Source organism: Gobio gobio (assembly GCF_949357685.1).
Source record: "Gobio gobio genome assembly, chromosome: 12".
Lineage (NCBI taxonomy): Eukaryota > Metazoa > Chordata > Actinopteri > Cypriniformes > Gobionidae > Gobio > Gobio gobio.
Genome location: NC_137105.1, coordinates 18,150,084 through 18,176,839, shown reverse-complemented (window position 1 = coordinate 18,176,839; position 26,756 = coordinate 18,150,084). Strand labels below are relative to the sequence as shown.

The 26,756-nt window shown below is 37.9% G+C and overlaps 3 protein-coding genes across 3 annotated transcripts in view; 1 reads left to right on the top strand and 2 right to left on the bottom strand.

The window, feature by feature from the left end:
* Positions 1–26,756, top strand: part of drc1 (dynein regulatory complex subunit 1 homolog (Chlamydomonas)) — a 548,506-nt gene that overhangs the window by 485,031 nt on the left and 36,719 nt on the right. The window lies entirely within an intron of this gene.
* smek1 (SMEK homolog 1, suppressor of mek1 (Dictyostelium)) lies at positions 996–24,168 on the bottom strand. The gene is made up of 15 exons (XM_079831683.1): positions 23,120–24,168; positions 22,979–23,034; positions 20,563–20,661; positions 19,828–20,445; positions 9,130–9,207; positions 8,920–9,036; positions 8,602–8,718; positions 8,382–8,513; positions 8,182–8,284; positions 7,892–8,050; positions 3,960–4,129; positions 3,722–3,864; positions 2,847–3,037; positions 2,485–2,696; positions 996–2,392 (listed from the first exon to the last, which is right to left on the bottom strand). The coding sequence occupies exons 1-15, from the start codon at positions 23,259–23,261 to the stop codon at positions 2,273–2,275; spliced, it is 2,457 nt and encodes an 818-aa protein (XP_079687809.1). The 5' UTR covers positions 23,262–24,168; the 3' UTR covers positions 996–2,272.
* The window catches only part of LOC307134749 (uncharacterized protein), an 8,779-nt gene continuing 8,706 nt past the window's right edge, over positions 26,684–26,756 (bottom strand). The window contains exon 23 of the mRNA XM_079830746.1: positions 26,684–26,738. The gene's annotated coding sequence lies outside the window, so the exon portion shown is untranslated. The remainder of the gene's footprint in view (positions 26,739–26,756) is intronic.

Genomic DNA, 26,756 nt, shown 5'->3' with positions numbered 1-26,756 from the left:
TCATAAATAGAGAAGGGCTATATCAAATGCATTGCTTGCTAAAACAGAAAACAGACCAAGATTGATCTGTACATGCTGAAAATTGTTTTCATTTGTGCAAATTAAATGAGGGGAATAAATGTCTTCAACTTTTACAGCATATCATTAGAATTCCATACACCTGATTTTTCTTGTAAATTTATAAAACTGTTGTTAGATTGTTTTTGAGACAAGTCTCTTAGCAGCCTTGGTGAGCATGCATTTCTCAAATACAGTATAAACAGTAATATTGTGAAATATTTTCTCTGATGATAAAGCTGAATTTTCAGCAGCCATTACTCCAGTCTTCAGTGTCACATGATTCTTCGGAAATCATTCTGATTAGGTGCTCAAAAAACATCACGTTGAAAAAGTGGAAACTGTGATACACTATAATTACTTTATTTTTCTTTATTAATCCTTTTTTTCTACAAGGATGCATTAAATTGATAAAAATTGATAGGAAAGACGCTTGCTACAAAAGACTTCTACATTTAAAAGAAATGCTGTTTTTTACTTTCTATTCATCAAAGAATCCTCGAATCAGTCTCCATAAAAATGTTACGTTTTCAACATTGATAAAAACAATTATCAAGTTAATATTACCAGTAATATTAAAGCACCAAATAGGCATATTAGAATGATTTCTGAAGGATCATGTGACACTGAAGACTGAAGTAAAGATGCTGAAAATTCAGCTTTGCCATCACCGGAATAAATTCCATTTTAAAATCTAATAAAATAGAAAACAGTACTTTTAATTTTTCACAATATTAAGTTTTTTTTTTATTGTGTTTGTGATCAATATATATATATATATATATATTTTTTTTTTGGACTGGTACTATATATGGACAAAGTTACTTTCTGGCTCCTGCTTGTTGCTTTTTGCACAAACATGTCAATGATGGTGAAGTACGCCCTCTAGTGCATGATTACACCCTTCTCAGGGATCTCAAGTACAAAGGGAAACAAATGATATTTCAGAAAATAAAAACTGTGATCTTTAATCGTGTGCAGGTTTTTTAGAAAGCTTCCGTCAGCGGAGGCAGGACTTTCCACTGACGTATTCAGACGAGCAGACAGGAGGATCATTTCAGTGACGAAAATCCCATTTCAAAAGACAAAATATCAGCACAGTTGACATGATACAGGGAACCAGCACAACCGTGAGAGATCTACTACAGCAAAGATCTTTTTAATGGTCCCAAATATACTGAACAACTAAGAGTACACTCATGTAAAAGAAAAGAAAATGAAGATATGACAAAAATCGATCACATCTAGAGTTCCACTCAATCTTTAATCAAGACGGGCTTACAAATTTTCCAAAAAATCTGCAGTTTTGAAGGGCAAAAAAAGGGTAAAACTATCTCCCCCCACTGAGGTTTTAAAAACCTGTTCAAGTGCGGCTGAAAACGTCCTGAACATTTAAAGGCAGGTCTCTTATGTCATTTAAAAAAATGAGAGAGGAGAACAACAGAATAAGAAAAAGGAGGGAACTGCTGGCTTTGAAAGATGAAGAACTTCCGCTGAGCCACGAGAACAACGGTGACATCATAAACAATGACGACCTAGACTTCTTTGCTCCCTAGTGTCCCGTCTGGCCCTAGAAACTAAAAAAAAAAAAAACAATCAAGAGGAAAAAAGGCCAACAGAAAAAGGTCTAGAGGAAGGAGAGAAAGAAATGGAGATGATGTCAGCAAAGGTGAGTGGTGGTTGTGAATTGGCTGGCCCAGTTCGGGTCATGTGAGGTCCTTCCCTGAGAGGGGGGGCAGTGTGTCCTGGTCCAAACCTGGGACGCTCTGTGGGGTAACAGTTTGAGTGTCTGTGAGTGACTAACTGTGTGTGTGAGGTCATTTTTACCCCCCAGTACTTTTAGCTTTGTCGAAATTCATTTCTTATTAAATCCTTTTTGATTCTTTGTCCAGACCACAGTTTTATCTCGTCTTCAATCTCTCCGTTCATTTCACGAGTCTCTCTCTCTCTTGCAGATTGGCACTTGGACAAACTCCACGTGGAGACATTCACCTTTTCGCTCTGTGACCGAATCTTCTCCCTCTCTTGCTCTCCATTTCTCCGTTCCTCACATGGCACCCCATGGACTCCTGCGGGGGGCTGCATTCGTTCATTTATCCATTCATTTATGTATTCATTCATTTAGTTTCAGTTTTGAGTTCTAGGCTGAGCGCTGCAATAGTCTCTGGATGAAGCTCCCTTTGAGCATGACTGTGCTGATTGACGAGGGAGTGCTTTAAGAGCTCAGCTTGGACTTCTTGGACAGCGGAGGACTTTCTTCTTTACTGTCGGCCTCTTCCTCATCCTCATCCTCTTCATCGTCATCAGGGTAGTCCACCAACCCCACTAGACCTCCCTGAAATGGAAGCAAGATGCCGTCAAAAACAAGCAAGCAGTAAGAAATACAATTTTGGGGCATCGTTTCAGTGTTGGAGCCCGGATGATTACCTTGGTGGTGACAGCTGCCGTAGGTGGGGAACTCCGGGCTCCTGTCCCGGGAGAGCTTGGAGAACCAGGTGAACCAGGGTGGAGGGATGCGGATGGAGGAGACGACAGACTAGGCTTTGGAGAGCTGGAAAACGAGAGTTTAAAACTGGGGCTCTGCCGTCCTGAGAGGCTCGCCTTCCCTGTCAACACCTCCTTTTCTTCTGAATCTTTCACTTGGGGGAAAAAAAACCAGACAAAAAACTAGTAATCAACCAAAAACACACCAAGCAATGCAAGTTATATAAAAGCATCTAGCAATCAGATAGGGAATCGTAGTGGTTGGTCATCAACATCATGCCATCTGCATGTAGCAGTAAACTTACGTTTCTTCCTCTCCATGAACTTGCTGATGGGATCCATCAGGTCCTCGTCACTCTTCATCTTATCTGAGGGCGGCACCACAGCTTCGCCATCCTCCAAGTCTTCCTCGTCCGTGTTAAACCACATCTCCTCCTCGTCTTCCAGCGTCCGCGCATCCCGGCGAAAACGGTGATTTCTCAGAATCGACCGCATACTGAAGACAAGCATGCAGGCACACAAAAAACATTCATTAAAAAGGTACATCCACTTGAGAGTAACTATTACAATTGCACAATGAATCTGAGCAAATTTTATTTTAATAATGAAAAATGCGAACTTATTAGGGGTGAAAAGGTGACTATTTCAGTTGTCTCAGGCCGCATTCATACTGTTGTTTTTATGGAACCCATTCAACAAGGACACAATTACAATAATAATAATAATAATAATAATAATAATAAGTTGTTACGGTTAAAATATTGTATTAAATAAATAAAAAAAATTATATAGTAATTATATACACACACATACATACATATATATACACACACACACACACACACACACACACACACACACACACACACACACACACATATATACATATATATATACATACATATACATATATACATACATATACATTATATATATATATATATATATAGTAATTATACTGTTGTTTTGTAAAGTTACAAATTTATTTTAAAAACAACATACTAATATTATACCTGTCTTAATTGCTTTCAAATATTAAACCAAAGGGCTTTTATTTTGGCTGAAAACCAGAGAAACTTTAAAGAGTCTCTTTAGTTGAAAACAGATTTATAAACGATTCTCAATACAAATTTGGGAATTGCATCCTTGATTAGGTGACAATGGTTTAAAGACCACCGACCTGTCAAGTTTAGGGTTGTCCTGTCTTTCTCTCTGCTGTTCATATCGGAGCTTCAGTCCCTTAAACGTCTGAACATAGTCTACATCCTCCAGGGCTTTCCAGTAGTTCTCTATGATATGAGCCGTCAGGGACTTCACATCCTCCTACACACACAGAACACAGCAAAATAAACAATATATCAGTCTAACTTTGTGTTCAGGAGCATCAAGAAATGTGGTGTTTGAATTAATGTACTCACCACTCTGACATATTCAAACATCTCTATAATGGCTGAGTTGATGAGGTTGTATCTCGATCCATTGTTGAGGAAAGCTTTGACCACTGGCTCAAACAGGAAGTTCCTCATAATGTATCTGTTATAGAACTCGTCCTTCAGGCCAATGATTTTCCTCATGAAACGCAAAGCACCTGAACGAGAGAAATGATTGAGAAAGGTACAGAGACATTTAACAGCCAAGTTATATCTGATGTCTGTCAGTGGGGTAGCATTGAGTGCTTGGAATAAATAAATTAGTGCTCGTTAATGCTGCTGGCACAGCATGTGTTGAAATAATGTAACTGTAATCATTATCAACAGAGCCTTTCATTGTAGAAATAGATCAGTGTGAGTTAGTGTTATTGAATATGCGGTTTTAATCTTCCCATGGTGAGTGGCGTGACTAATTATGCCTCATGTCATTTGTCTAGTACTACTTATCTTTTAGAGTATTTCAAAACCACACTAAGTTCATTGAACCAGTGATGTAATCATTAACTAACTTTGTTCTTAACTGAAATATTAGACAGAAAAGCAAAAATTAGAAATGTGGCCTTGACAATTAATTGTACTAAATTAAAATTAAACTAAACTGAAAACTAAAACATACATACAAAACTAAATATAAAGGCAAAAAAAAATAAATTACAAAGCAGACAACAAGATCACTAATAATACAAATAAAAACTATAATAGTATATAAATAACACTGTAACCACTGTTGATGAGCAGAGGATTTGATCTGAACACAAAAGCTTTGTGTCACAAACTGGGATTCCATCCAAACGTGAATCAAATCTTTTCAAAGTTCGCAAAAAAAAGCAATTGCGAATTATGTGCGTTTCCATCGAGTTGTTTGAGTGGACGACGGTGGTATTGGTAACCTAGTAAATAGATTATATTTACACTAAAGCCCTATTCGCACGGGATTAGTATTATCTGGGGACCTCTTGTGATTTGTAATAATTGGAGAGAATGTCTGTGATCTTAGTCCCGTGCCAATCGGCCATGTCTGTAATATGTAAAGTAAAAATTCCCCCGCAAATTACCTACCATATTTCGCCAAACACTGAGGTCCTGTGATAATATTAGTCCCGTGCGAATCGGCATCTCTGTGATTTGGCCGGGATTAGGCGGATCGTATATCATTTTTGCAAGGTTTTTGTTTCCTGTGCGCATTTTTATCTTTATCTTTCATGAAGAATGGAGCTAGGCTGCATAAAATGCGCACCGTTATGAATTCCGTGCGGCCGTGCGGATTATACTTTCACTTTAGAATGAGCACCAATTTGGGAGTAAATTGCTTGAATGGGGTGTTTAATATTATTTTTAATGAAAAACACAAAAACAGAAAAGGACAATGACAAACTCGCTTAAATGGGCGCTTTTACATTTAAGTTTGAAACTGAATCTTCCGCCGTATATTGTTATTATTGCTCAGTTCAGTTTTTAATTGTAGCGTCTGTTCTCTAACTGAACTAAATAATTTTTATTACTATAAAACAATCAAAATGATATCGATACGACTGTTTATAATTTCATACAGCTATATCTATAACGAAAAAACATTTACATGTCTTGACATATCCGGGAGATAAGTCAGTAAATTTGAGTAAAATCACAGGCTTGCTTATCCCGAGTAATTTCTAAATCACACGAGGTCCCCAGATAATACTAATCCCGTGCGAATAGGGCTTAAGTGAAAATAACAATGGATGAGATTTACATCATATAAGTGCAAATAGCTGTAGATACTATTTAGTAAGTTTCCTAAGTGAAAATAGTGATATATTCTATTTATACCATATAAAAGTAGCAGTTCTTTGCAATGTGAATAGTAATTACATGCAATTTATACTTTATTTTGACAGATACTTATTATTTGCACCTTAGTATTGTTGTACATTAACAGGATGCAATAATAATAGTGTAAATGATTATATTTATTTAAATTATTAAATGGATGCTGCCTTAATGGGACAATAAAAGCTCTCCCTACACCTACCCCTAACCCTACCCAATAAATGCTTTTATTATTATTAAACATTTCGTTTGGCACTTTATTTCCACATTTAGAATTTTTTTTTTTTTTATTGAAAGTAAATGCCTTTCCGATGTGATTTGTGATGAGAAAAGAGAGAAGAGCAAGCTCGGCAAAAGGCGGATTTAAACCCGTGTTGATCGTGTCAAAACAATGATCCATTAGGCATGCACTTTACTGATTGCGCCACTGAATTGCAAGCAGGTTTTTAAAATGTTGTTTGGCAAAGCCAGGCATTGTTAGGCGGAGCTAGTGTGAATAGCACTTACCAACAAGGCACGCTATTTGCACGGTGTGAATAGACACTCCGGTAAATAAAACGCCATCAGCTTGTCAATCACCATTGTAGTGATGTGTCATTCGCGAACAAGTTAGCTCTGAGAGTCGGTTCCCGTCTGAGAGCCGTTCTACCTTTTTATATATTAATATAAGACAGAATAATATGATTGTCCTTACACTAAACGGCTCAGCCACACATCAAGAAGTCAATAACTGAACGTTATTTTGACGTGCGTGTGCGATCACATGTGATGACATTAACGGCGCCGCTAAAGTCCATGTAAAGGCAATATTAACTATGTGTTCCGAGTTTGTCACACCACAGAAAAATGTGTTATTAACCACCCTGCCAAATTTAAATGATAAAAACTGCCAAGTATACAAAAATTATCAAAATCCTGAAAAAAATAAACAGTATTCTCTGCTCTCAAACACTGGGGGCATGTCCACTGTCGGCGCTGAAAACACGCCCACTCGCGGGAACGCTTACACTCATTGGTGGTTATGTACTGCCAACAATGGCACCAGATGTTGGTGGGACAGGAGGATGAAGGCCGGGACGGGAGATAGTCAGTCCGGCCCTATCACCAGTGGTTGGTGGGATGGGAAGATTAAGGCCAGGACGGGAGATAGTCGGTCTGGCCCCATCACCAGTTGTCGGCATGACGGGAGGATGAAGGCCAGGACGAGAGATAGTCGGTCCTGCCCCATCACCAGTAGTCAGTGGGACAGGAGGATGAAGGCCTGGCCGGGAGATAGTCGGTTCGGCCCCATTCACCAGTAACAGCGGATAAGTGGATCCCAGTTGTCTCCGATGAAAGTTTGTAAAACTATCAGGTGTAAAATGATCACTACAGAGGCGGGTGTTGGTGGTGACCCTCAGCTCTCCATCAAGGTGGCTCTTCACAGAATTAATCCACCTTCTTCTTGATATAATTGTTTTTCAGAAATTTAAATAAGGGCACAGAGCTGTTTTGTAAGTTATTGCAACCAGGTAATATGCATGTACGTGACGATGGCATAACTAGCAAGCAAACTGTAGGCTGTAGTAACTAATTGTACTTTCAGTAAACTCGCGATTGAGCGGGTGAACTGATGCGAATGTGCATTTAGTTATTATAGTGTTAGGGGAGGGGCCATGTCATGACTCCAGTGATCATTGAGCTATGATTTTAGGCCCACCCAAAAAATCCTGAACACAGAAATGGTGAAAAACGTTTTAACAGTCTAACGCCACAATTCAGTACCACACAGTTCACACAGTCTATGTAACGCGTTTCAGCAATACATTTCTAGCATTTAGAATGTGTTTAGAAACAAATCTCAGAATTGCCTTTACACAGACTTTGAATAAATGAATAAATGTACACGTCAATGCAAACCTATACATTGAAAAATGTATTTAAAAATATATTGTAGTTTTTGAAGTAAGTGAGAATGGTGACATGAAAAATTACAAATTTGAGCTACTGAATGACCAAACCAGCAAAAATCCTTACTGTCATTCTGATATAAATTCAAAAACAACTGACCCCATGACATTAATTACAACTGACATTTTGAATTTTATATGTGTGTGTGTGCATATACTCACATAAGGCTAAGAAAGCGTGTTGAGAAGCAGTGAGCACCAGTACTCTGCGGAGGATGTCTTTGTTGATGATGTAGTTCTTTATGTGATACGTGTGATGCTCAACACAGAAAGTGAGTAGCTCTACGATCAGAGCCAGCAGCTGACACGTCTGGAAATCATCTGACAAAACAAACACACAGAGTGAGAAATTTGCTATGTCTTTAAAAATAGGTATGCCAATTTCAATTGAGGAATGATAAAAAAGACTGCCTACACATCTAGTCTGATTCATATAAAACCTTCATTGTTACCTTTGCTGGGTTTTTCTTCTGTGGTGTTGGCAAGAAGTGGAGCTGAGAGCACATGCATGCAATGCTTATAGAAGAAACTCAGGAACTCAGTCTTCTCTGTTTTCTACAGGGACCCAGACAGTTCATAAAATTAGGTTTTTCTGACAATGAAACTGTATATTTGACACATTGTACTACATTTATATTAATACAGGTCTCACATTAGCAGTTGCCAGCATGTTCTCTGGGTCCACTAGCGTCCTGAGCAATCCCATTAACTGTACGGCTCCACCCAACTCTGGGTCAGTGTCACAGATCATATGCTCAATTATCAGATTTATCAACAGAATGTCCTGTGAAAAAAAGAAAAAGAAAAGACAAGTAGTGAAGACGACAGGTAGATAGAATGATCACACGGGTCAGTGGGCATTTCTGACTTACATCATCATTCTGTTGAGACTCCTGCATAACAAACTCTCGCACCATAGAGGGGTTGTACTCCACCAGGTAGGAGAAGATATCAGTGGCTGCTCCACGCACCTGTACATCATCCATGCCCTTTAACAAAGCACACACACATTGGTAAATACAGCAGGGAAGCAGAAGCAAGCTTACATGAGATACATAAGGTCTCGATAACACACAATGCAAAAAGGTCATTACTCATGAATAAAGATGTAAGTTTAAAAAAAAAAAAAGAAACCACCAAACTGACAACTGACAATAAATCTGTTCTTTGAAACAGCAAGGATATCTTACAAGAATAACTTCCAGCGCTGGCAGGATTCCCATGTTGGAAAGCGTTTTGAAGAATGCATCTCTGTTCTGTGGTTGTAACGTTTGCGAAAATGCACAAAACTCCTTCAGGAAATTTACCTGGATGTGACACACAATATGAGTTTTGTATGTATCCATTATGTTGAGGAGGAGGCATCCATTAGTAATCCATTAGTAATGCTGCTATCATACCAGTTCATGCCGCTTGTCGTCATCCGTGGCTTCATCAGTAAGCTGTGCAAAGAGCTCAGTCAAAAATTTCTCATCATCCTAAAAAAAAAGGACAAGAAATAGAGCTCTGGTTATTACATTATCTCTGGTTATTACACATATACATATATACATATCAGTTAAAACTTCAAACGACACTAGAAGGTAGGGGTGGGAAGAAAATCTAATTTCAATTCAAAATTAAAATCAATTCTCCGATGCATAACGATTCTCTCTCTCTCCAACAATTCTGAACATTTCATAAAGCAGTATGGAATGCTGTAGGCCTATATATATATATTCAATACATGAAACTCGCTAAGTGACAGACGGCTGTTTTCAAATGCTCATGTGCGCTTAGTGAAGAGCGTTCGCGGCATGTAGTCATGTGCGACTCCACGCAAGCGGTTAAATGCACTTGCATCTTTTATGACATGCTTTTTATGCCCCTGACTAAAGATTGTTTTTAGTTGACTAGCATTCATTCATTTAAGCCATTAGTCGACTAATTTCACGTTTATATTTATTTAATTACTAATCTCACGTTTATATTTATTTAATTACTTAAATACAGTATATACATGGTGGTATACTAAACCATAATGAGCCTTTAATATATCATAGGCATAATATATGCCTATTCCATGCTCAAAAGCTTTCCGCAAAGCACCGGCAAAAGTAATGATTATGAATGCGAATGACGATGCCGACTCTCATCTCCGCAGTATAGTGGACCAGACTTTCCACTAGAAAAAAATGGTGCCGGTCAAAGTTTCGTTTTCCGGACATTTTGATGATATGCCGGTCAAATATCGCCTCTTAATTATTCAAGTTGAGGAAAACTGAAAGCAGTTTATGTAAGTTAAAAAAAAATGACATAATCAGGCCGTATATGCAACATGTTTATTAGCCTAACTTTCAAATAGACGGAAAAAAAAAACATGAACGTCCGATTGGCGTCAATCAACCAATTTTTTTTACTATGGTTTCACATTTCATAGTTTAACAAACCAACCCCCCTTCCCCACATAAAATATCAGAATATAGCATTGTTTTTACTCAAGCAAATTTAATTATAAACTCAGTATGTCTCATTTAGTTGGTAACATTTAAATTGGCCACCGTGTGAAATGACTCCTTGTCAAATGAACTTGAACAAACAAATGACATTCTCAAATTATTCGACCCTCTTGTGAATCCGTTGCGTCGTCCTGCCTTTTCGCAGCGCGAACAGAACATTTTTTCGTTACCATCAACTACCTCACATCTTAACCATGGGAACTTGTCACTCCATTCCGACCGATACGCCCTACACTTCGGCTTTTTCTCCGGTGGTGGCGGAGCTGTCTGGCTCTGGACATCTGAGGCTTCAGGCGTTCCTGATTCAGTATCCTTCTTCGCGTCTGGCCTTTGAAAAAAACTTTTAAGGCTAGTCTGCCTGGGCCTGGCCATATTTGAAACGTCTCTCTATAGTTCGTGGTTTAGGTCTATATTATAGCCGTTAGGCGTGCGCTTTATTTGAAATGCAACATGCGATGTTGTTTAAAAACTTTCAAACGGTCGATTCAGATTGTGTTAGGGGCGCGGGGCCGGGATTATTAGGCAGTTTTAATCTGACAATTTGACCGAAAAGATTTAATTTTGTCGGACATTTAATTTTTTTCCCGGCCAATGTCCGGTAATTACCGGACAACGGAAACCCTGTAGTAGACGTGTCTTTAGAGAGAAATGCTCCTTTCAGTATTTGGCTTCATAGACATTTCAAGCTTTCTATAGATATTTTTCTCATGTCTGTGAGGCAAGTAGCCTATACGCTAAGTTTTGGTAAATTTTTTTGATGGCAGAAAGCGCATCCCGCTTGTAAAATAAAGAAAATAAAAGCACAATGTTTTGTTATTGTGAGTTTACACATAAAATATGACCCTTTAGAGTTTGGAATGTATTCTCTATTACTCTTATCTGCACGACCAAAAATGACTGAGTATTTTAAGTTGTTTCCACTGTTGTCCAGAAAAAAATGCCAGTGATGTGCCGGAGCCTCCATGTCATACTTTAGCTTCCACACTCTGCACAAACACTTGGTTATGCGCCTAATAATAGCGCAAATTAATCTAGGTTAACATGCCGTTAATAATCTGTCCTTCATGACTGCATAACTTAATTTTTTTCTGCGACTAAATACAATTTTGGTCGACTAAGCCTATTCTAGTCGACTACTAGGGGGCAGCCTTAGCAAAGAACATTTCTAGGATCTTTTGGCTTCATTTTCCTACAGTGGAAGGAACCAGAGACATGCTGTCCTACCCTATTTTGGGTAAAAATAAAATATAATTATACTTTGAAGTATAATTTGAAGTAAACATTTCAAAGTTTTTCTCCAGTGTAAAGATAGAGAAGTGTACATGAGCTTTTTTTCCTTCTCCGTGGACACATACGATAATTTAATATTCTATAATAAAACCAGACCTTTCTAATGATTTATAGTTGCAAAAATAATATTAATATTATTATTATTATTGTCATATTGATATGAAAATTTTTGGCCCCACAAAGTAGTATCGCTATATTGAGATAGTGATATAAAAATGCGACGATACATATCGTTGAGGTAAACGATATGATCCGCGATATCAGCTTACTGTATTCATAAGGTATAATTCACCCAAAAATTTAAATTCTGTCAACATTTACTAGGGCTGTAACGATTTGACAAAAAATAAAAACCTCGATTAATTGAACATTTGACCTCGATTACGATTAATGAACGATTATTTTGCATTTTTCTTTTTTTTTGCCCTCATAAGGTTTTTGAGTAAGTTCACTGATAAGGTTTGTACTGTAAATATTTTCTACTACTAAAGGTGGATTTTTTTTCCTAATGGAAACGTGCATTTCTTTGTGATTTTAAAATACTTGAAGGAAACGGTTGACTTTCAGCAGTTATTGTCTATGGGGCAGATTTCTTCTTGTTGTACATCAGATACAGATACATTAGCACATAGGCCTACATTACATTTATTTGAATGCATTAATGAGAGAGTGATTGTGTGTGTGAATTACTCATGCTGTCTCTATTCATTATGAAGCTGTGGTTTGTACTTACTGCAAAGGTATTAAAATGTATGCCTATAACGGTTAAGTTTCTTAGCTCCTTTAGTGACTTTACTTTAGTCACAGGACAGCGTTGACACTGCGTTTCTGCGCTGCTCTCTGCGCGAGCTTCTGTCTGAGTGTTCGTTTGTCACAACATATCAGGCATTAGTTCAACATAATACACATCTGATGGTCGAAACTCGCTTTAATGTTCAAACTGGCAGGGCTTAAACCACCGACAAATGACAAACTTTGTGAGGACGCACTTGATAGAGGTCTGCCTTCAGGGCGCGCGCGTTTTCAGAGATGTGACATGGCTCGGCTCTCTGTGTCACAGAAAAAAGCTGAGCACTGAACGGAGAAGTTTTCCGTATTGTTGTTTTTGAATAGTGCACAATCGCGTTAAATGTTGAAACTGGCAAGCCTTTAAACGCATTTACTTGACAAACTTTATGAGCACGAAAGTGTAAGCGATCTGGCTTCGGGGCTTGCGCGCGCCGTCTGTGTGTGTGTGTGTGTGTGTGTGTGTGTGTGTCAGCGCATAGGCTATAAGAACAGCAATTAACTGACCTGTATAAACGGTGTAAAACATGCAGTTACTATAGTGAGTCTGGGCATTTATAAAAACAGATAACTGCTCCTGCATCTCTCTGTGTGCCTGCAAACTGCACTTGATGTGACTGACGGGGCGGAGTCACGTGAAAACCGAAATAACCGACATGGGAAAAATACGTCGGTTAGAGGTTCTGAATATCGGTTTCGGTTATTTTTCGATTAATCGTACAGCCCTAACATTTACTCTACCTCATGTTGTTTCAAACCTAAGATTTTTGTTCAACTTCCAAACCTAAATGAATCTATTTTTATGAAACCTAAGAGATTTCTGTCCCTCCATTTAAAGTACATTCCTCTAAAACTTAAAGGATCCAAAAAAAAAGTCATAAAGGCATCGTAATTAATCGAGTGGTCTAATCCAAATCCAAGTCTTCTGAAGAGATACAATGGCTTTATATGATGAGCAGATTTACAACAACACACATACTGTAGTAAACACAAGACTTTCAAATGCTTGCGCGATGCAGGAAAACATCATGAGTGAGTAAATGCAGAATTTAAATTTTGGACCAACGTGTCTACCATTTACAGTTTGGGAATAGTCATTTTGCTTTCTTGCGATTGGTATGGTGATTGATTGCATTGATCACCTGAAGTGCATATTTTTCTTCACGCAGTACTCGCGCTTTTTCAATGCAGGCATTTGTTGGATCTCAGACAAGCCACGCATGCACAGACTCTCCTATGTTCTGTCTCTCCCGCTATGAATGCACTGTAAGAATAAACCATCGAAAACGCTTTGAATAATCATACTGCTTTCGAAAGCGCAAACATCATTTAAAAATCACCATATCATATTTAGTTTTAGTAGTAAAACTAAATGTGATACAACAAATGCCTGCATTGAAAGTGCGAGAACTGAGTGAGACAAATTACGTTTAAAGAGTTTCAGTTACATTAAACTACTATATATAATAGGGATGCACCGGTTGACCGGCCTTCTTTGTATTTTTCTGCCGATTTATCCGGAAGTGCGCCCGCGTACACATACGCCTATATTGCAATCATTCGCGAACATGTCACTTGTGTGTTACAAACGGAAACTGGAGAACTGAGGGAAGAGACGAGATACGCTGAAGGGAATGAAGAGCCGCTTTCCTGCGCAAGCTGAAGTTGCACAAGCTTACTTCTCCGCCCTGCACAAGCGTACATAGTGAGCGTTTGTTCAGCTCAGCTTCTCACGTGTTAGATCGGATGAGAACAAAACAGACTAACTTGTGACAAAGCCGAAATACTTCTTTTTGTAGCCTTAAGAAGAACATGCATGCACTTTTGAAATGAAATACTATCAGTTCTGTAGCCTATGGGATGATAATTTTTATTTGGTAACACTTTAGAATAATGGTCATTAGTTAATACTAGTTAACTACATTAGTTAACATTAACTAATAATGAACTGCACTTATAAAGCGTTTATTAATCTTTGTTAATGTTAATTTCAACATTTACTAATAAGTTATTATTAAAATCTTGTTAACATTAGTTAATGCACTGTGATGTTTACACTCTAAAAAAAAGGCTCGTAATCATAGGGGAACCTTTTTTAGTGCTATATAGCACCAATTTTGGTGCTTCAGTGGTTCTTCAGCGGTTCTTCAGAGGTGCTATATAGCACCTTAGTCAAAGAACCGGTGAAGAACCGGTGAAGAACCTCTGAAGAACCGCTGAAGAACCTCTGAAGAACCGCTGAAGAACCACTGAAGCACCAAAATTGGTGCTATATAGCACTAAAAAAGGTTCCCCTATGATTACGAGCCAAGAACCATTTTTGGTGCAATATAGAACCTTTTTTTTTTTTAGAGTGTATATTAACTAACGTTAACAAAGATGAACAAATACTGTAACAAATGTACTGCTCATGGTTAGTTCATGTTAGTTAATACATTAACTAATGTTAACTAATGACCATTATTCTAAAGTGTTACCTTTTATTTTACCTTAAAATTACATTGACTTAATTTGATTTAAAAAGCACCTGCTGTAGCATCTTAGTTTTTTTCGTTGCACTAAACATTATTTGATTGAACATTTTGGAACAATTATATACTTTGGTTTTATTTAATTTCACTGGTAAAGACTTTTTTTCTTTACACTGAATTTAAAAACAAATGCTGATTTAAGTAACAACATATGCAGTTGTTGCCTTTAATTTCACCTTTCAGCCTTTTAATTTCCAATTAAATTTCCTGTTAATTTCAGATTGAGGACTTGTTTTCATTAGCCAAAAACCAATTTAGCCTGTTAAATACCAAATAAACATCTTGTTCATGTATACTGTCATTCTTTTATTATGTAAAAAAAAAAAAAAAAAAAAAAACTGAAATCGGTATCGGCCAGTTTTCTTGAAATCGGAATCGGCCATGTAAAATCATGATCGGTGCATCTCTAATATATAATGTATAATAGTACAATGGGGAAATAATTGTGGGTCCTGATAATAATAATAATTAATGTAATAACTTTATTTTGGCTTTAAATATCATGATAGAATTGTATCGTGAGTTCAGTATCACGATTTGTATAGAATCGTGACATGAGCGTATTGTTACACCCCTACAAACAAGCACAAAAAAAATGGTGTTTTTCATAATTTAAAAAATAAATAAATCAAATTTAAAATATATATACACATTTGTATATTTTAAAAATATAAAAATCACAATAGCAATTTTAACCAGAAAAACCGTAGGAAAATATTAACCAGAAATTTTACCAGAAAATATTATTATTTATTTTTTGTTTTTGGTGGGGCAAGTAAAAATTTTGGCAGGACAAGCAAAAATGAACCACTGGCCTGACTAGGACAGTAGAAAAATTCCTTAGTGTTGAGCTCATAATAAATAATAATTTACAGATTTAAAGTCAGTAAACTAAATAATTACTAAAATAAAAAACATCACCAAATCCAGAATCAGAATCAGATCGTGACACCCAAAGTTGGATCGTGAGGTGCCTAAAGATTCCCACTGGATTATATATATTTGGAAGCAATTTATTGAATTATTTTAATTAAAATATTATTCATTAATATTTAAATAATATTCACAACATTCAAATCTATTTTTTGATACTTAATCCCTTTCCTTCTGTTGTGTGAATTACAACCATACATTTTGATTAGCCAGATTTGCCACATTAAGCCTGTTTTTGATAAATGGTCATTTACAGTTGTCTATGTCTAAAATATATATATATATATATATATATATATATATATATATATAATCCTAATGTCATTTCAGGTCAATATAAAGTGAATCACAAAGAGGCTCAAATCTGTTTTGCAACATTACTTGACCTCTAGCTGAACGAGGGTGGCGTGACGTATATTTGATCAATGCATGTCGACACCAAGGTTAGACATGTGACTGATACTGTATTTTACTGCATCACCTTGTCATGGACATAAAAGATTACACCTCAAAAAAGAGGAACAAGTCAAGTGAACGAAAACATTGTGATCACACTGTCATGGGAAAGTACATCTAATTGCTCAGACAATCATAAGAAATAGCTTAGTATCTATAATGGACAGTTTATTCAACATCTATATTCAGGTAGTAATCGGATATGCGAATATTAAAACAATAGTGTATCATATAATATAGGGCTGGGTATTGTTAGGAATTTGACAATTCGATTCGATTTCGATTCTTGAGGCTTTGATTCGATTTCGATTCGATTCGATATTGCTTTATTAGCTTCGATATCGATTCAATAATAAGTAAATACACAAGTAATGAAGTACCTGAGTATATTTTTAAATAATGTGTGCAGTATTACCAATGTTTAAGAACAAATTGACCCCAGCATGTTTCCTGTCATGGTTTATTTAGCAGAACAAACCGTACAATATTGTACATGTGTTGAATACAAACCACAACTGTAACAAACAGGTGCTTTATTAACACCTCTAAAGTTTAAGAACGGTGTGGCAATGCTTACAGACCACTTTGGTTTTATCCACCTCTTCATTTGTTCCCGGCTTTCGCCGTTTCACACTGCAAGCGTGAGCAGTGCGTGAGCAGTGCGTGAGCGTCACGTCAGCGTAACCACACCGTGACTGCAGCTGCAGACGCGCAAGAGTATTCACACTGGAAGCGTTTTTACAGCGTCACAGCAGCGGCTCCAATACTACATATAATGCTCACTTATATCATATGTGAGAATTTCTTTATAAAGACAACTAGCCTATATTTGTTTTTAGAAGGTGGTCATTTATAAACTTGATAGTCTTGAAACTTTAACATGGGGAGGTGTAGGCTGCAACATTTGCATGTAAATGGTAAACGACAAACACAACCAAGAAAACTGCGATCATGTGGTTTCATTCATACTTCGATATGTTTAGAAGACAGCAAACTCCGTAGACAAAAATAAAACTCACACTCTTGTTTGATTTATAATGCTAGAGCCTAGACCTGTCTGTGTAGCCTAAAATAATGTTTATATATATAAACATTATTTTATAATTATAATGTTTATAATTATACACACATACACTTTCACCCAAGCTAATTAATTAAAAACGGTTTAATGGTAAATCTTCTACAAATATCTTTTTATTTTTAATTTTATTTTCTGACACTCAAGTTTTTGTTAAAACATACTGCATGTGCTTCTTGTGTGCATTTTGAGCACCTTTTGTGTGAAATCATATTTATTTTGTCCATTAAAAGTGTGCTTTCACTTTAATTGAGCGTCAGCAGCTCAGCAAAAATAGGCTCTGCGCCGAAACCCCCGCTTCACTACTGCTCACGCGCTGCTTCTGCTCCCGGTGTGAATGCCCTCATTGATTAACATGGGCGCCGAAAAAAATATGCGCTGCTCACGCTAGCGGTGTGAAACGGCCGTTACAGTGGAATCCAAAATGAGCCCAAACGTCGGCTTTTAACGTTGGCGGTGCAGGCTTGAACGGAGCGCAGCTGCTGTCTGCCATCTTGCTGTTTTTGTAAAGCGCGTCTTGTACAACGCTGAACGCTCTCACTAGAGTGTTACACACAGTGCCGCCACTGGCCAGTGAGCTGAATCGATTCATAGGATTTGATGAATCGATATTGAATTGAGAAACAAATAATTGCAATGCATTGACGAATCGATATTTTTACCCAGCCCTAATATAATATGCACCCTTATCTGCAAATATGGACGAAACAACCATACTGTACTGAAGCTGGCTTGAGTCTGGAGAAAATGATCATCCAGCACGCCTGCCAAGCGTTTGTGACATCACATGATATGGCTCTAAAGAACATGATGGTGCTGTTCCCATGGAAACTAGCCCCTTCCCCTAACTCCAACCCCAGTATCAAACAATTCCACTGTAAGGCTTAGGTGAGAAGCAAGTATATAAAATCATTTTTATAAAATATTATTTTAAATCAATTAAGCTATAACTGCAGTAAAATCTAACTGAATTATGAAAACATCTTAGATAACAATCACTCCACTTTCCTCTTGAGATCTACTATTGAGGCATACTGTTGTGGATTTTCTACTAAATAGGATTGCATGCATCTAAAAATGTTTTTGTTATCCTTAAATGTGTTATCTACATCTGTAGACCTTTTGGTGTGGGAAACATATATGATAACCTTTACAGCAAAGAACCACAGTACAACCCACCATGGGTCCTATCCAGAGCAATGAGATGTGCTCAGGTAATGTAAACAGGGAAATATTAGTAGCAACAGCACAAACATGTAAACGTATTCACTGCAGCCTCAGCAAACAAGGTTTTTTGCCGAGGATGCAATGAATTTGAGACGGAAGTTGCTGATCTGAAAATGGTGGTGAGAAGGCACAATGACACAGCGAGCCTGAGAATGTACGTTACCAGTAGAGATGTTCCGATACCCTTTTTCCCTTCCTGATACCTTGGCTCAGGGTATCGGCCGATACCAAGTACTGATCCGATACCTGTGTGTGTATCTGTATATACAGCTGTATATACACTACTAGCCCTGTATGAATTGCTAGAATTATTTTATGGTGTGCTTCAGACTTATCCCTTAATAAAACATGAACAAATACTACTGTAGTGAACTACTGTATTTATTACAGTATTTTTATTATCTGACATGCATTTGACAGTAATATTATTTATTTTTCTTAAGCGAAAAAGAACTTAATGCAGCCACGAATCTAACACTGCAAACTGAAAAAGGTATTTTAGTTTTACAATATAACTGTATAAAAAAAACAGTGCAACAAATAAATTACATATTAATCAGAAAATAATCTCTTTACAACAAAAGTGAAAATTAGCAACCATCTAGGCATTATTATTATTAGAGACGTATTATTACATAGAGACGTAGCTAAATCTACTGTACAAAAGTAGCCTAATATATTCTGTCAATTAAAAAAATGTCAAACCGAACTTTTTTTGACGGGTTGCCGTGAAGACAGTTTTCACAAATGAAACGGTAAATTCTCATGAAGTGACAGTTTATGCGTTTGTGTCCTCATATAGTGACCATAGACTGTAAGAAAATGGACGTAGAGAAACTGGGGGAGGTTGCCGCTTGATAGTGACACAAGATAGAGATTACAAAGACAGCGAGCGAGTGTCACGCGTGGGCGCCCGCCATCCACACAGAGACGAAATACCGCTGAACAGCGGACATAGCCTACTGCTAACGTGTTTTCATTTCTTCTTCGCTGCTCTAAATAGTGGTTACTTGTGGCAACAGAGCACAACATCCTGTGTTTGCAATGCATTCTGAGCAGCGAAGAAGAACCGCGCAGTGGTTAGGCAAAGCTCGCTGTCATATCTTGTTTAAGAAAATGGTATCGGATCGGTACATGGGCTCAAGTACTAGTATCGGAATCGGAACAACTCTAGTTACCAGTGAGATATGATGCTAGAAGCCTGAGAGAAGAATTAATCTATAGTTTGTTTCACTCGGTACAGTGAAACAAAGTTCACTACTGATACTGACATACACACAGCTGAGTAGGAAAACCCACCTGAAGCATGCCAACAATCTCCACTTTGTTGAAGAAGATGAAGGAGTGCAGCGTGGAGAGCATGTTTTCTTCAAAGACAGAGGGGGTGGGCAGCACCATGTCCTGAATATACTGCACCCGGTACGTCTGGTGAATCTTCTGCCTCAGCTCCGGGTCCGAAATGGGAATGACCTCTTTAAACCGTGCAGTGGTGGTCAGGAACTCTCGATGCCTCCGCGGTTGGGGTAGCGACGGATCGAACTCCAGACACCCGATCACATCCATGATGCATTCTTCGGAGAACATAACTTCGAAGAGCGCCGTGCGGTTGAGGAGGAAAATGCCTTTGATGATGTCATAGAGGTGATGCAAGCCTTCTCGGTTCTCCAAGTCCTCGCACACGCGAAACAGCTCCAGGAGCTTGCGGATGTAGCCCTCGTTCTCTAGCGCCAGGGCCAGCTTTTCCCGCCGTAACGGAGAAGGTAATGATGAGGCCACCAGCTCGGCCACCTCCTCTAGCCGGGAGAGCTCACATGGTGGAAGTTCAAGGCCAGGAGAAGACATGTCATCAAAGCGCTCCTCTTCAGACTCATCTATCAGCTCCTGGGTGATATCTACCGAGGGGTCCTTTCCCTGGACCTGTAAACACAAAAAAAGGCTTTCAGAATGGAGCACTACACCAACATGCAGAACTTAGTGAAACCTAGAGAAAAAATGATCAATGTACATCATGATCAATGTCATGAGCATAATCACCTGGCATATTTTCTCCCAGATCTCATCACAACCAGCCTTTTCCTGGAAGCTGAGGGCCAGGTCATAGTTTTCAGCCTCAGACCAGACTATTAATGTGTCCTTCAAAGAAAAATGCAAATGCCATCAACAAATGCCTAAAGAACAGGTTACTGACACAAGGAAGTGTTTTTCTACAGGTACTAACATACAGGGATCTATAGTTTAAGGCTTCTTTCAGGCCAGTAGATACAAATATACTTTGGATGTTGTTTTCCAAGTATTTATTTTGTTACATTATTAATTTGTGCATGTAGATTTCAATAACAATACATATCTTTGAAGGCTGATTTTTCAAGCTAGAAATCTCCACTTCAGTTATCACTTACATACACAAAACTATTCTGAAGGTTTTTACAGAGAGCTTTAAATATTATTTTCCTGATCTATATAATACTTTATTCCTAAAAACAAGAACACCTTTTTTTCTATCTATAATTTTTTTTTTTTTGAGTGATAAAATGACATCCAAAACCCCCTCTGTGAAGACCTTGAACTCGTACGTCAAAAAAAAAAAGAAACTACAATTTTGAACCAGGCTTTATCCAATGTTCAGATTTCTGTTCTGGAAATGTATGCAAATTAGTACACGTGGATGAGGAATTATCTAACTACACATATTTAAACAATATTTCAGAATACTTGTAATACAAAGCAAATGTCTTAACCATATAATGCCTACTGTATCATTTAATAGATACAATTTCTAAGACCTCTAAAAGCTACTTAGGTTTACTTTATTATACATACATCATTTTTTTGTTTTGTTTTTTAAATCATGTTAAAGGGTTAGTTCACCCAAAAATGAAAATTCTGTCATTAATTACTCACCCTCATGTCGTTGGACACCCGTAAGTCCTCCGTTCATATTCGGAACACAAATGAAGATATTTTAGTTGAAAGCTGATGGCTGAGAAAGGCTTCAGACAGGCCTCCATTGGCATTCAGTACATTGACACTTCCAAGATCCATGAAAGGCACTTAAAACGTCGTTACAAAGTCTCTCTCACCACAGTGGCTCTACAATAATCATACAATGCGACGACAATAGTTTTTGTGCGCAAAAAAAAATCAAAATAACACCTTTATCCAACTTGTTCTCGACTTCCGTGTATGCCTCCACGACGCATGCGCGAGAATATTACGCAGATCCGGCGTTCGGACATATGACCCAGAAGCGATTTGTTTACGAGCAGAGGAAGACGCGCGTGTCTAAGCTGTTGGATTCTACATTGATCGTGCTTTAGGTCTCGGCGTAGTGCTCAAAATGGGGCTTAAGTGTGTATTTCATCGATTCCCGAACACCGGCGCTACGTCATATTCTCGCGCATGCGTCGTGGAGGCACACACGGAAGTCGAGAACAAGTTGGATAAAGGTGTTATTTTGATTTTTTTTTGCGCACAAAAACTATTGTCGTCGCATTGTATGATTATTGTAGAGCCACTGTGGTGAGATAGACTTTGTAACGACGTTTTAAGAGCCTTTCATGGATCTTGGAAGTGTCAATGTACTGAATGCCAATGGAGGCCTGTCTGAAGCCTTTCTCAGCCATCAGCTTTCAACAAAAATATCTTCATTTGTGTTCCGAATATGAACGGAGGTCTTACGGGTGTCCAACGACATGAGGGTGAGTAATTAATGACAGAATTTTCATTTTTGGGTGAACTAACCCTTTAAACTATGTATTAAATATGATACAACAGGCATTTGTTTGAAAATCTCTCAACCATAACTACTGTACTGCACTGCATCATATGATTTGCCCCCTACAATTAAAAATTGTAATAATTGTTACAATTAAAAAAAAAGCTTTGATCATAAAACAAAGCATTTAATTTAATCTTACTAAGAACTATTATTGCATTTTTGTTAGTACTAGTCTGCCATAACAAATCTCATTGCTTTAAATTACAAGCTATCACAATTTAATCTGCTTTCTGGGCATATAAATAACATCATAAAAATGACATATTCATCAAATTGCTCAGTTTGGACCTCTGAATAAAATTGATTTTTTTTTTTCTTCTCAGGTGTGAGCTCCATATTTTATATGGGCCATAAAAGCCTGATGTGTCAAATATGATTTACAAAACACATGCAAACCTTTTACAAATTTTTGTATAATATTTCAATAAACTGTTCTTACTATACTTCTGTTCTGAAACTGTTTCTTACTAGATCACGTGTTTAACGTACTGGGGAAGTATGGTTGGTGATATGTATTAATCCCATTCCCCTGTACTATCTTGCATTTGTGTATAATATCGACAAATGTATACTTGACTAATTTCAACAAAGACATTTAAAGCAGATCATTATGATTTATGTTCACAAAACCACTAGTGAGTTGTCAATAAGAGCATGTCAGTTCAAACGCACCTGCTGTTTCTGATAGGCGGTGTTAGGGTTTATTTTTGACTCCAGCAGTAGTGATCCTGTTTTAAAGGATAGGCACATCTTAATTGCAATGTCAATGAAAAATGAACATGTACATTATTTTTGTAGTGTTTTGAAACCTACCATCACTTTCGGCGCGCACCAGGAGAGACATGCCTTTCAGCCTCTCCACGTAAGCGGATGACACATGTCCCGTCCCCCGATCATCCCACTGGCGATCCTCATTCAGAGTGTACACTTTTACTCGTCTACGAGTGTCAGTCATCCTTGCAAATAACTCTCGTAGGCTTTTGCCTTTAATAAAATAAATCACAACGTCCTTGCCTTGCAAGAGGCAACAGAATCTGCCGTCAACTTCAAGCTGAAATGTATGGCATTCACTGGCAAGCTGTCTCGAAGCTGATGCAGTATGTTGTTGTGGGGTCTATAACAGTAAACTTATGCTGTCCAGGAAAATATTCTGACCAGTCTGGCGATGGTCAGCTAGCTGCTGTGTGCAGCCGAGACTCTCCACAACATACTCAATATTTTGAACTCTTTATAAACGGAACAACGAAAAGCACTTCCGTTTCTAAAAGGGAATGAAACGGTGAGAGGTTCGTTTAAAAGTATGCATGCAGAGCACGAATGTGTTTATTTTTCTCCGTGCCCCCTTACTTTAAGCTAGCTAGGCTAAGCTAACGCTGCGACTAATTCAGTCAAACGGGGTTAGCGTAGCTAGCGCCTCAGCTAGCAGGCTATCTCCTCGCGCGAGACATTTTACACATAAACGTTCGAAACGTGCGCGAATGAAATCCAAAGACGTACCGATAACGCTATTTGATCATTATACTCGCGCGCGGTCGTTGAAAATGCGGGAAGAGTCGTGTATAAAGCAGCGCGTTCATAATAAGCTAAGCTATATTTTCTCCAAGTATTCCGCCATATTCTGGCTAAGGGCCGCGGATGGACCAGCCAGTCTCTTCACACAGAGATAAACATTCCCCAATGCAACTAATCGAATAGACTCGTTCGTTTCGCTTTCCGGGATGGCGAATGGCCAGCGCGACCGTCGAGCACCATAAAATAGCAGCGACCTGACGAAAAGTAATTATTAGCCCCACTGTGAAGATTCGGCCATCTTGGGTCCCCTCAGAAAGTCGCTACGGGGTTCAAGTACCCCAGAGTGCAGTATGGACGATGGGGCGGGGCGACACGTTGGGGCGGGGTGACACGTGTCGCCCCGCCCACCTCAATGTTTATTGGATTCTGATTAAGATGAGCTTATTGGTGTAGAGAAGTATGACGCCATGGGCAGCCTTGGAATGCGGAAGTAGAGAACAGACGAATAAACTTGTATACATTTTGCGTTTTTCGTCATTGTTGCGTTTCCACAATTCCGTGGAAGTAGAAATAGAAAGAGCGGTGGATTACAACAAACAGAATAAAAATAAATTGTTTAATTTTCAATTATCCTCTCGATAGGTGTAGACTCCTCGTCATTACTCTGTTTTTTTGTAAGTTAGCGACACAGTAATATAATGCCAAGTATGGATATGTACATGTACCTTAAATATATATAGCAAACTATGACACGGCAAGTCTCTGAACACCACAATAGTAGTAACCACATAAAAAAATATTGTAAACTATTGTAACCACAGATTAACAATGGTTTTGCTACAAAAACTAGTTTTAACTTTCTTTGGCTCCACAAATAGTAATTAATGCACCAAAAAACATTATTTTACTATAATAAAATCATGGTTATTTTTTAAAGGGAGAATCTCTTTATTCTCTTAAGAGCTTTAAAAAAAAGACAGGAGGACTCTCATTTTCTTTATTACTGCACTTTACTGAAAATCTCAATCCTGAATTTACATAGTAAATGTATAAATCAATATATTTAAACCCCTTTGAAAAAAAATCTAAAATCATTGGTTACTGAAATATGGCACAGAATTTTCAAAAGCAAATGAAGAATTGATTCGTTAAATTTTAATACATAGCAAATGTTAGCATCAAATATAAGAACAGCAGAATGGAATCTATACAAAAGAAAGAACCAGAGAGATTGAAATGACTAAAACTGTAAAAATGTGATACATGTTTGCCATAGCTTTTCATTATTCCCCTTCTGCATAAGTTATCGATTCAACACATCAATGTGTTTCCTGCTGCAAAAAAACAGTCCTGGGAGCAAAATCCTGTGCAAACATCTTCCGAGTAGAAGCCCAGCAGTTCACCTCGTCTACCTCTTCCCCTATACCCTGGTGGATAGGACTTGAAAAGGGCTCTGCAGTCCAAGCATTCCCTGATGCTGTACATCTCTCTGAACTCTTTGCGGTAGTCCTGAGAGAAACATTTCCAGTTGACCACACCTTAAAGTGTAAAGAAAAAATACAGGAGAGATAAATAAAGATTTTGAGTTTAAATGCATCATACCACAGAAAATCTGAATATATGTTCATTGTACAAGGGAGGGGAAAAAAACATACTGTCTAGCCAGGCAAAGTGTGCAGCTTTCCGAAAAACTTCATCTGTGACCACATCCCTAAACCTCCTGCATACCAGTGAAAGGGTCAAATATGCAGAATCACCAGTTGTTAAAATAACTTCCTTGAGGACGTTGGAAAGGATTTCCAGGGGAAGCTGTTGAAACAAAAACATAAATGTTAACTTGTATATAAAAGTTGTTGAAAAAAAAAAAAACATTGACTAAAGACAACCTTGGTCCAGACAAACCTGATATATTGTTGTCACAACAGCAAGATCTGAAAACAAAAAAAAAACAAAAAAAAAGATTAATTTTCTTTTATAATAATCATATAATTAACACACATTAGCTACTTTCCCACTGTCAGGCCAGTGTGAGCAAGGGCTTTCAACAGACCAGGCGGAGTTAAGAGCTTTGGACCTGTAGCACAGAGACCAAAATCACTGCATTTTCATCATCAGGTCAGCGAGATCGCAAAACAAACATTTGGGGCAGTTTGATTGCATAAAGTGCCCCATTATGCTTTTTTTAAAGTGTTCTCATTTAGTTTTGGAGGTCTCCTACAACAGGTTTACATGCAAAGGTCAAAAAAAGTGTTTCATTTTCTCATAATATAACGACTCAAATGACTCTATGGATGAATCAGTCTCTCTCCCTCATTTTCATGAGCTTACTTTGGTCTGATTTGGTCAGATAGCCCAGTCTGTTGTGAATGGTCTACCGCGTACAACGCATATTTCGGAAATAAACGCCTATTACCATAATGGAACTCCAGCTCAATCAGGAGGCTTCTTAAAAGATCAGCTATTGTACACTGTACAGACAGTAAGGATGATGTTGATTTTATATCAATTCCAGCGAGAGTCCGAATCGATGACGAAACATCAGAAGAACTAATTTTTTTTTCAAGCCCCAGTTGGCCCGCATTGGACCAAGTTATTAGGAGGCCCAGAAACCCCTGGCCCTGAGGAAGCCCGAATGAGGAACGAGCAAGGCCTGGAAGTGACAGTGAAGGCGTGTCGCTTTTGGCCAAACAGTGGAAACGCTGCTATTGGATGACCAACAGAATCCTTGTACATCCCTTCCATTGCATATCTGACAATTATGTAGCTATAATATTTAGAAAAAAAGAAAAAAAAACCTAGACTAAAAAAAGAACACTCAATTCATAATTATTAGTGCACAAATAAATAACCTGCTTTGTCGGACTGTCCCTGTAGACATTGGCTTTTGTTTGGTGAACCTCCTCCCCTCAGTGGTTGAGCGCTAAAAGAACAAGTGACA